At 46.5% G+C, this 11,516-nt stretch overlaps 1 protein-coding gene across 1 annotated transcript in view; it reads right to left on the bottom strand.

Moving 5' to 3' along the window:
- Positions 1-1,085: 1,085 nt before the first annotated feature.
- Positions 1,086-11,516, bottom strand: part of prdm12a (PR domain containing 12a) — an 87,656-nt gene continuing 77,225 nt past the window's right edge. Inside the window, exons 4-5 of the mRNA XM_078227579.1 lie at positions 10,416-10,530; positions 1,086-1,471 (exon numbers count right to left, since the gene is read on the bottom strand). Coding sequence (XP_078083705.1) covers positions 1,086-1,471; positions 10,416-10,530 — 501 coding nt within the window. The remainder of the gene's footprint in view (positions 1,472-10,415; positions 10,531-11,516) is intronic.

Below are 11,516 nucleotides of genomic sequence, written 5' to 3'. Positions count from 1 at the left end.
GTGAGACTCAGGAGCAGGAGATTATTTGCACAGGGAGATCTGTGGAATGTACCAGCAGAGTTAGTGATTGAAACATCGAATGCCTAGAGAGCAGAAGGTGGCCATTCAGCCCAACGAGAATGCACCGATTCAGCATCTTACCCAGGCCCACACATGTTACTCAGCACCGCCCGCCCGCCTGATCCCCATAACCCCTAATCCACCTTACTCACACAACTTGGGACACTCAGGGGCAATTCAGAAAGGCCAATCCACCTAACCTGCACATCTTTGGAGTGTGAGAGGAAATCGGAGCACCTGGAGGAAACCCACGCAGACACGGGGAGAATGTGCAAACTCCACACAAGCAGTCACCCGGAGCCGGAATTGAACCCCGGTCCCTGGCGCTGTGAGGCAGCAGTGCGAACCACTGTGCCACTGTTCCGCCTCGTAAATAATGAGTTGTTAAGATAAGGAGTTCAGAGGAAAAGAACAAAGGGATTGGGGAACGGATCAGGCACGTTGCAATTGGAGTTACAACTTGTTGAAGAGTGATCTCTATGAGGGGCAGTGGAGGTTAAACAGTCGACAGAGATCGAACATTCGGTGTAAGATAGTGAACACAGTGCTCCCAGGAGCAGGGGACGAGGCTAAGCTTGATGGGTTGGGGTGAGGAACCATATCCAACAGGTATGGAGCTGACACTGTGTAGCTCGCTCCCAGCCTTGTGGTTCTGCTTATCGCGCTGCCTTGTTGCATTTTGATGACCAATTGCAGGATCTCTCACCAGTCTCTTAAAAATAAAACAGACATGGTAACAGATACAAGAGACACCTTGGCACATATTAGCTACATATTAGAGAGAGGGTGTGAGGGAGATTCAAGACAGACTGGGTTCAGAGAAACGTGACACTTCTGTACTTCTGAACCTTTTTCTTAAATGTCTACAGTTCGCGTCATTGGCCAAAATGGGGGTTCGTTTTGGCGAAATGTCTCTGTCTCCATGGCGATACGATCGGCAGTGGAAGAACTTCCTTTTCCTCTTCCACCAAAGTTTCTTTTGTAGATTCGATGGGAAGGATTCCTAATCAGCTGGTGCCCGGCAGTCACAGTACCATGGTGGGGATGTGGTGTGCCAGGGTGGCAGAGTGCGACACCGCCAGGGTTGGCGAGTGGGGCTGCAGTGAGGCAGGGGGCGGCCGGTGCCTGGCGCTCTTTTGGTGGGCCCGGAGTCCGGCCAGCTGGGAGTAGGCGCTCTGGCACACCTGGCACTTGTAGGGGCGTTCGCCCGTGTGCAGACGCACGTGGTTCCTCAGCGTGGACGACTGGCTGAAGCGGCGATTGCAGAAACGGCAGATGAAGGGCTTGTCCAGGGTGTGGATGCGCATGTGCGAGCGGAGGTTGCTGCGTGAGTTGAAACCACGGTAACAGATCACGCATCGCATCCGTCCCGCGCTGCTCCCACCGGAACCATCCCCTGTGTTCAGATCATCTGCAGAGAAATAAACAAAGGAAATGGCGTCAGTGGAGGTCTCCCATATTGCTGCAGTATTATTCATTTCTTATTCATTTTAGGTTGCAAGGTGCTAGATTCAACTCTGGGATGAGGAGGAACTACTTCTCGCAGAGGGTGGTGAATTTGTGGAACTCGCAGCCCCATAGCACGGCGGAGACTGAATCGTTGAATGGTTTCAAGAAGGAAATAGATATATTTCTAATTTTAAAAAGGGATAAGGGGATATGGGGAACAGGTGGGGAGGTGGATTTGAGGCCAGGGAGAGATCAGCCATGATCTGATGGAATGGCGGAGCAGGCTCGAAGGGCTGAATTTGCCTTCTTCTGCTCCTTATTCCTATGTTCCTCTGTTTATGGGACATGGGTGTCACTGGCTAGCTGGCCAGCAATTATTGCCCATCTCAATTGCCCTACAGAAGGTGGTGATGAGCTGCTTTTGAACTGCTGCACTCCCTGACGAGTAAGTACAACCACAATGCTGTTAGAGAGGGAGGTCCAGGATTTTGACCCAGCGACGCTGTAGCAACAGCGATATATTTCCAATTCAGGACGGTTGTGTGGCTTGGAAGGGAACTTCCAGGTTGTGGTGTTCCCAGGTATCTGCTGCTCTTGTCCTTGTAGATGACAGCGGCCTTGGGTTTAGAAGGAGTCTCGGTCCTGGGTGAGTTCCTGCAGTGCATCTTGTAGATGGTACACACAGCTGCCACTGTTCGTTGGTGGTGGAGGGAGTGAATGCTTGGGTGGCAATCAAGCGGGGCCGCTTTGCCCTGTGTTGCTGCCAATTCTAGACGCCACCTAGAGGAAGGATGCCAAGACCGTGGAGAGGGTGCAGAATACTGGAGCAGAGATGAGGGACTTCACTAAGCTGGAATTGTTCTCCTAAGAGCTGAGAATATTATGGGGACACTCAGTGGTGATCCCGGGTATGAAGGGATTTGCTTGTGAGGTGGGGTTGAGTAGGTTGGGCCTGTACTCACTGGAGTTCAGAAGAATGAGAGGTGACCTTATTGAGACAGATCGGATTCTCGGGGGCTTGACAGGGTAGATGCTGAGAGGTTGTTTCCCCTTGTGGGACAGTCTTGGACCAGAGGGCATCATCTCAGAGTAAGGGGGATGAGGAGGAGTTTCTTCTCTCAAGGGGCAATGAATCTGTGGAATTCTTTACCACAGAGGGTTGTAGAGGCTGGGCCATTGAGTATGTTCAAGGCTGAGATAGATAGATTTTTAATCAGTAAGGGAATCCAGAGTTATGGAGAGAAGGCGAGAAAATGGAGTTGTGGATTATCACATCAGATCAGCTGTGGCCTCATTGAACTGCGAGATGACTCGATGGGCCGAATGGCTTACTTCTGCTCCTCCATTTTCTATGGTCTTATATTCAAGATTATAAAGGGTTCTGATAGAGAAGAGGAGGAGAAATTGCTTCCAGAGACAAGGTGAGGTGACCAGAGGACTCAGACTGAAGGTAATTCATTGGTAAAGATTCTAGAGTTGGGGGGGCGGGGGGGGGAGCGGTGATGAGGAATTTTGGTTTGATGCAGCCAGTGGCTATGATCTGGAATGCACTGCCTGAAAGGGCAGGAGAATGAGATATAATCATAACCTTGAAAAGAGAATTGTTTTTCTTAGCTGAAAAGGGATGGTTTGTAGGGCTGTGGAGAATGGACTGGGGAGTGGGAGTAAGTGGAATAACTCCTTCATAGAAGCTGCTACAGGTGACGGGAGTCAGGTGGTCTCCAAAGCTGTATGAGTTTTATGTTTCTCTGATATATATGACTGACAAATCCCCAGGGCCTGATGGAATCTATCCAAGGCTGCTCAAGGAGACGAGAGGTGAAATCGTTGGGCCTCTGACGCAAATCTTTGTCTCGTCACTGGACACAGGTGAGGTCCCAGAGGATTGGAGGATAGCCAATGTGGTCCCGTTATTTAAGAAGGGTAGGAAGGATAACCCGGGTAATTATAGGCCGGTAAGCTTGACGTCCGTGGTGGGGAAGTTGTTGGAGAAGATTCTTAGAGATAGGATGTATGCGCATTTAGAAAGGAATAAACTCATTAACGATAGTCAGCATGGTTTTGTGAGAGGGAGGTCATGCCTCACTAACCTGGTGGTGTTTTTTGAAGAAGTGACCAAAATGGTTGACGAAGGAAGGGCCGTGGATGTTGTCTATATGGACTTTAGTAAAGCGTTTGACAAAGTCCCTCATGGTAGGCTGGTGAAAAAGGTTGGATCCCATGGGATAAAGGGGGAGGTGGCTAGATGGGTGGAGAACTGGCTTGGTCATAGAAGACAGAGGGTGGTAGTGGAAGGGTCTTTTTCCGGCTGGAGGCCTGTGACTAGTGGTGTACCGCAGGGCTCTGTATTGGGACCTCTGCTGTTTGTGATTTATATAAATGATCTGGAAGAAGGAGTAACTGGGGTGATCAGTAAGTTTGCGGACGACACAAAACTGGCAGGACTTGCAGATAGTGAGGAACATTGTCAGAGGCTACAGAAGGATATAGATAGGCTGGAAATTTGGGCAAGGAAATGGCAGATGGAGTTCAATCCTGATAAATGCGAAGTGATGCATTTTGGTGGGAATAATGTAGGGAGGAGCTACACGATAAATGGAAGAACCATAAAGGGTGTAGAGACGCAGAGGGACCTGGGTGTGCAAGTCCACAGATCTTTGAAGGTGACGTCACAGGTGGAGAAGGTGGTGAAGAAGGCATATGGCATGCTTGCCTTTATAGGACGGGGCATAGAGTATAAGAGTTGGGGTCTGATGTTGCAGATGTATAGAACGTTGGTTCGGCCGCATTTGGAATACTGCGTCCAGTTCTGGTCGCCACACTACCAGAAGGACGTGGAGGCTTTGGAGAGAGTACAGGGGAGGTTTACCAGGATGTTGCCTGGTATGGAGGGGCTTGGTTATGAGGAGAGATTGGGGAAACTGGGGTTGTTCTCCTTGGAAAGACGGAGGATGAGGGGAGACTTAATAGAGGTGTATAAAATTATGAAAGGCATGGATAGGGTGAACGGTGGGAAGCTTTTCCCCGGGTCGGTGGTGACGTTCACGAGGGGTCATAGGTTCAAGGTGAAGGGGGGGAGGTTTAACACAGATATCAGAAGGACATATTTTACACAGAGGGTCGTGGGGGCCTGGAATGTGTTGCCGGGCAAGGTGGTGGAGGCGGACACACTGGGAACGTTTAAGACTTATCTAGACAGCTATATGAACGGAGTGGGAATGGAGGGATACAAAAGAGTGGTCTAGTTTGGACCAGGGAGCGGCGCGGGCTAATTGTTCCTTGTTTCTCGTTTCAAGGCTTCATTCTATGATCTGCCAGTCTGCGGATAGTTGGGAACCTGTCTCGGGGGCAGGGAATTCATATGGTGTTCGTGGAAGTGGAAATGGCTAGGGTTGGGAAGCATTTTCCGATCAGGGCCAGTGTGATCTCCTGGACTCGTTTCGATCGCCTCAGGGGGTCGGAGAGGAATTTCCCAGATTTTTTTTTCCCCATATTGGCCCTGGGGTTTTCACTCTGGGTTTTCGCCTCTCCCTGGCGATCACATGGTCTGGAATGAGGGGGTGGGGGTGAGTTAATAGGTTGTGATGAACAAAGCATCGTAGCTGTGAGGGACAGCTCGGTGGATAGGATATTGGTATGTAGATAGGCTGGAAAATTGGGCGGGGATCCTGGATTCAGGATTCAATCCTGGACCGGGGAGCGGCGCGGGCTTGGAGGGCCGAAGGGCCTGTTCCTGTGCTGTATTGTTCTTTGTTCTTTGTTCTATATCAGTACTATACAAATATTAGGGTTGGAAGCTAATATATAGATAAACAGATCATTTTAGTGGGTTAGCAGGACATGAGCGTTCAGTTTTCTGAAGCTCTTCAGCCTCATTAAGGTGAGGAATATGTGTTACTAGTGCGTGGTACAGTGGTTAGCACTGTTGCCTCCAGCGCCAGGGACCCGGATTCGATTCCCGGCTTGGGTCACTATCTGTGTGGAGTCTGTACGGTCTCCCCGTGTCTGCATGGGTTTCCTCCGGGTGCTCCGGTTTCCTCCCACAGTCCGAAAGACTTTAATCCCTGGAGCGTAGAAGATTGAGGGGAGATTTGATAGAGGTGTATAAGATTTTGATGGGTATAGATACAGTGAATGCAAGCAGGCTTTTTCCACTGAGGCTAGGGGAGAAAAAAAACCAGAGGGCATGGGTTAAGGGTGAAAAGAGAAAAGTTTAAAGGGAATATTAGGGGGGGGCTTCTTCACGCAGAGAGTGGTGGGAGTGTGGAATGAGCTGCCGGATAAAGTGGTAAATGCTTTTAACATTTAAGAAAAACTTGGACGGGTTCATGGATGAGAGGGGTGTGGAGGAATATGGTCCAAGTGCAGGTCAGTGGGACTAGGCAAAAAATGGTTCGGCACAGACAAGAAGGGCCAAAAGGCCTGTTTCTGAGCTGTAATTTTCTATGGCCATGCTAAATTCTCCCTCAGCATTCCTGAACAGGTGCCGGAGTGTGGCGACCCGGGGATTTTCACAGTAACTTCATTGCAGTGTTAATGTAAGCCTACTTGTGACTAATAAATAAATACTAAACATTTTTTAAACCAGTTTCAGTACCAAGCACTCACTGAGGTGGCACAGCTAGGGAGAATGCCAACTACCCTGCCCAGTCACATATCCCCAGATTAGATACAGCTAATGTTAAAGCAAATTAAATCCCCGTTGGTATGACATCTCCAGGCTGAGGACAGGGACACAGATTAAAGCCCTTGTTACATCCATTATGTCCAGGTCAGACAAAGAATTTAGCTGCAGAGTCACACTCTCTTTACCATTCCAATGCACTGCCTAGGTCACAGTGCAGTGTGAAAGGACAGTGTGTTAACCCATTGAATCACACAGTGCAGTGTGTGAAAGGAGAATGTTTTAACCCATTGAATCACACAGTGCAGTGTGTGAAACCATAGAAAACCATAGAAAATTACAGCTCAGAAACAGGCCTGAAGCAGAATTGCCGCTGACATGTATAAATGTTAAAAAGACAAGTCTAAAGCCACTGCATCTGAATGCATTGAACATTCACAATAAGGTAGATTAATTACAGTGCAAACTGATATATGCAAGCACAATATGATTGCAATTGCAGAGACACGGCTGTAGGGTCACCAAGGCTGGGAACTGAATATCCAGGGCTACCCGATTTCTAGGAAGGACAGATGAAAATGAGGTGGGGTGCCATTGTTTGTTCAGGATGGAATCAGTGCAATGGTGAGAAATGATACAGGCTCAGAAAACCTCAATGTAGAATCAGTCTGGATGGAGCTAAGAAGAAAACAAAGGCTGGAAAACATTAGTGCGAGTTGTCTGTAGGCCTCTAAAGAGTAACGGTAAAGAAAGGGATGACAGGAAATTAGAGATTCATATAAGAAGGGAACTACATTCATCATGGTTGACTTCAATGTACACACAGATTGGGTAAATCAAATTAGCAGCAATATTCTGGTGGATAAATTCCTGGAGAATGGACAAGATGGTTTTTTAGACCAGTGTGTCGAGGAACCAACTCGGGAACATGCTTTCCTAGGTGTGGTATTATGCAATGGGAAAGGATTAATTGATAATCTGGCTGTGTGGTGTTCTTCCGGGAAGAGTGATCATAACATGATAGGTTTGAATGGAAAGTGAAGAAGTCCAATGTGAAACTAGGACCCTAAACATATGCAAAGGAAACTGGGGAAGTATGAGGCAAGAATTGGCAAAGATAGATTGGTGAACTTCAATCATGATGAATGGGCAATGGCTAATAGTTAAGGAACAATGCATGCATTGCAACAGTTGTACATTCCTCTTGCAAAAACATTGCCAGAAAAGTGGCTCAACTATGGCTAACAAAAGAAATGAAGGAGAGTATTAGATCCAAAGAGGAGTCGTATAAAGTTACTAGAAAAGGTAGCAAGGCTGAGGATTGAGAGCAGTTCAGAATTCAGCAAAGGACAAAGAGATTGATCAAGAGGGGGAAAATTGAGTATGAGAGTAAACTTGCAAGCAACTTAAAACAGACTGCAAAAACTTCTATAAGTATGTAAAAAGAAAACAATTAGTGAAGACAAATGTAGGGCCCTTACAGTCTGAATCAAGAGAATTGATAATAGAGAAGAAGGAAATGGCAGAGCAATTAAATAACTTTAGCTCTGTCTTCATGGAGGAGATACAAATAACTTTCCAGAAATTCTAAGGAACCAAGGGACTAGTGAGAAGAAGAAATTGAAGGAAATTAGTATTACCTACAAATAAATAGTGCTGGGGAAATGAGTAGGACTGAAAGCTGAAGGAAATTGGGGAATTTATAATAGAGAACAAAGCAATGATAGGGCAGTCGAACAATCACTTTAGTTCTGTCTTCATGGAGGAAGACACAATCTTCCCGGAAATGTTAGGGAACCAAAGATTTATTGAGAAGGAGGAATTGAAGGAAATTAGTATTACTCAAAAAACGTGCTGTAAAAATTACTGGGTGAAAGCTGATAAATCCCCAGGGTCTAATAATCTACATCCCAGGGTACTAAAGGAGGTAGCCGTGGAAATAATGGATACATTGGTTATCATCTGCCAAGATTCTGGAACAGTCCAAACAGATTAGAGGGTGGCAAGTGTAACTCCGCTATTTAAAAAGGGGGTAGGGTGAAAACAGGGAATTTCAGACCGGTTAGTCTAAATCAGTAGTAGAGAAAATGGTAAAGTTTATTGTAAAGGATGTGATATCAGGACATTTCGAAAATATCAGTGAGATTAGACAAAGTAAAGATGGGATTATAAAAGAGAATCTAGAATCCCGACAATGCAGAAGGAGGCCATTCGGCCCATTGATTCTGCACTGACCACAATCCCACCCAAGCCCTATTCCCGTACCCCACATATTTACCCTCCTAAATCCCTGATACTAGGGTCAATTTGGCATGGCAAATCAACCAACCCACACATTATTGGACTGTGGGAGGAAACCAGAGCACCCGGAGGAAACCCAAGCAGAAACAGGGAGAATGTGCAAACTCCACACATACAGTGACCCGAGGCCAGAATTGAACCCAGGTCCCTGGCGCTGTGAAGCAGCAGTGCTAACCATTGTGCCACTATGCTGCCCCAGGTTTGACAAACTTAATGGAGTTTTTTGAGGATGTAATTAGTAGAATAAATAAGGGTGAACCAGTAGATATGGTGTATTTAGATTTTCAGAAAGCTTTTGATAGAGTCCCACATAAGAGGTTAGTGTGCAAAATTAAAGCACATGGAATTGGGGTAATATATTGGCATGGATTGAGAGTTGGTTAGCAGACAGGAAACAGAGAGTAAGAATAATTTTTTTTTTCAAGTGGCAAGCAATTATTAGTAAGATCTTGCAGGGATCAGTGCTTGGGCTCCAGCTATTCACAATATACGTCAATGGTTTAGATGAAGGGACCAAATGTAATACTTCCAAGTTTGCTGATGATACCAAACTTGGTGGCTATGTGAGTGATGAAGAGGATGTTAAGAGGCTTCAAGGTGAGGAAGACAAGTTGAGTGAGCGGACAAGTATATGGCAGATGCAGTATAACATGGATAAATTTAAATTCACCCTCTTCAGACTGGGAAACAGAATAGCAGAGTATTATTTAAATGCTGACAGATTGGGAAAAGTTGACATAAACCATAATATAAACCAATCATTTTGCAGAGTCACATTGGGGGAGGAGATATTGACAGGGATCGAATCTCCGCCGATCAGTATGAAAACACAAATGTTTACATGCGCAAGAAACTACAAAGGGTTGTGAACGTAGCCCAGTCCATCACACAAACCAGTCTCCCATCCATTGACTCCGCCTACACTTCCCATTGCTTCAGAAAGGCAGCCGGCATACTCGAGGACCCCACACACCTCGGACACGTTCTCTTCCACCTTATTCCGTTGGGAAAAGGATACAAAAGTCTGAGATCATGTACCAACTGACTCAAGAATAGCTTCTTCCCTGCTGCCATCAGACTTTTGAATGGACCTAACATATATTAAGCTGATCTTTCTTCACACCCTAGCTATGACTGTAACATTACATTCTGCACCCTCTCCTTTCCTTCTCTATGAATGGAATGTTTTATCTGTATAGCTAAAGTAAAGTTTACTTATTAGTCACAAGTAAGGCTTACATTAACACTGCAATGAAGTTACTGTGAAAATCCCCTAGTCACCACAGTCCGGCGCCTGTTCAGGTCAATGCACCCTAACCAGCACGTCTTTTAGAATGTGGGAGGAAACCGGAGCACCTGGAGGAAACCCACGCAGACACGGGGAGAACGTGCAAACTCCACAGAGACGGTGACGCAAGCCAGGAATTGAACCCAGGTCTCTGGCGCTGTGAAGCAGCAGTGCTAACCACTGTGCCACCCGTTTAAAAAAAAAGCCTATTGTACCTTGCATTCCCAGGCAGTCTCCCATCCAAGTACTAACCAGGGTTGAGTCCACTTAGCTTTACAAGATCAGACAAGGGCAGAAATTCTAGACTAACATGGCCACATGCCACAGTGCGCAAGAAACAATACTTTTCACTGTATCCCAATACATGTGACAATAATAAATCAAATCAAAATCAAAGTACGTACAAACATGCTTAGAGTAACTAGAAGCTAACAATTCCAGAATTAAAATATTCTCTATTCTTTTCCTGTTTGGGCCCTGCGTGTTTGCGTGTAATTACAGTGATTGCAGTTATCCACCTCCCACCAGTGGTGAAACATTGAACATTTCATCAGGATTAATAGATCGGGATCAACCCTGCTGAGAAGTGTTTAAATAATCCGAGTGTCTATTTAACAATTCCTCATCCCTCCCTCCCCCTTATACACCATTCACTTCTACCCCTCTTATCCCACTGGTGTTAACTATCATTACCATCTTTGTTCTTTTTCCTGTGTTCTTCCTCTATCCCTGGAACTCCCGGGATGCCAAGGAACGTATTCTGTGTATTTCCGTACCACACCAGCAGCTCCTGGTCCGGGGGGATTGTCTGTAGGGGAAAGGGAGACAGAGAAAGACATTGCTTTGATCCCAGTACCATTCTGTTATCTAATCACTGGCATTCATAAGAACATAAGAAATAGGAGCAGGAGTAGGCCATCTAGCCCCTCGCGCCTGCCCCGCCATTCAATAAGATCATGGCTGATCTGATAGTGGTTTAGTTCCACTTACCCGCCCGCTCCCCATAACCCTTAATTCCCTTATTGATCAGAAATCTATCTACCTGTGACTAAAACATATTTAACGAGGTAGCCTCCACTGCTTCAATTGGCAGAGAATTCCAGAGATTCACTACCCTCTGAGAGAAGAAGTTCCTCCTCAACTCTGTCCTAAACTGACTCCCCCTTATTTTGAGGCTGTGTCCTCTAGTTCTTGTTTCCTTTCTAAGTAGATTAATTCACCATTAATCTTCACCTCTGCTTTTAGATCCATGGTTTAGACATGAAGGGAATCTTTCCCTGCCCCGTGCCCCTGTTTGGGTCAGGTACAACACAGACTGGGTGCAGAGTGAAGCTCCCTTTCCTAAAATCCCAGCAGAAAAGTGAGGGGCAAAAATCCCCCCCCTGCTCCCATCATTCTGGGTGAAAGGAAAGCTCTCCCACTGTCCCAGCCTGCTACCTTCAAAGTGGAGAAAGTACTGGGGATGTTTTAACCGAAGCAACATAAACATATCGAATCCCCAACAAAAGTTCCCCTTTTTGCAGCTGAATTTAAGTGGGTGGGCGACACTGGAACTAGGGAGGGGGCAGAGGGGAGAGCAAAAAGGAAAGATAGTCCAGGCTCCATCCACACTGATCCCCCTGTTAGACCAACATGGGTGAAGAGCAGCAGATCTGTGATGCTTCTATGGTCCAATAGCTAACAATTCCTTCCAGACTGACAGGGCAAGGGGAGAATTGATCGGGGTGAGGGGGTGTATGGATAGGTTACTTATCCAGAAGGGCTCTTCCTATTGGCGGTTGGTGTCTGGATTGC

This window comes from Mustelus asterias, chromosome 13, assembly GCF_964213995.1.
Source record: "Mustelus asterias chromosome 13, sMusAst1.hap1.1, whole genome shotgun sequence".
In the NCBI taxonomy this organism is placed as follows: Eukaryota; Metazoa; Chordata; class Chondrichthyes; order Carcharhiniformes; family Triakidae; genus Mustelus; species Mustelus asterias.
Note: the sequence above shows the minus strand (reverse complement) of the source record. Positions and strands in the feature narration are given on the sequence as shown.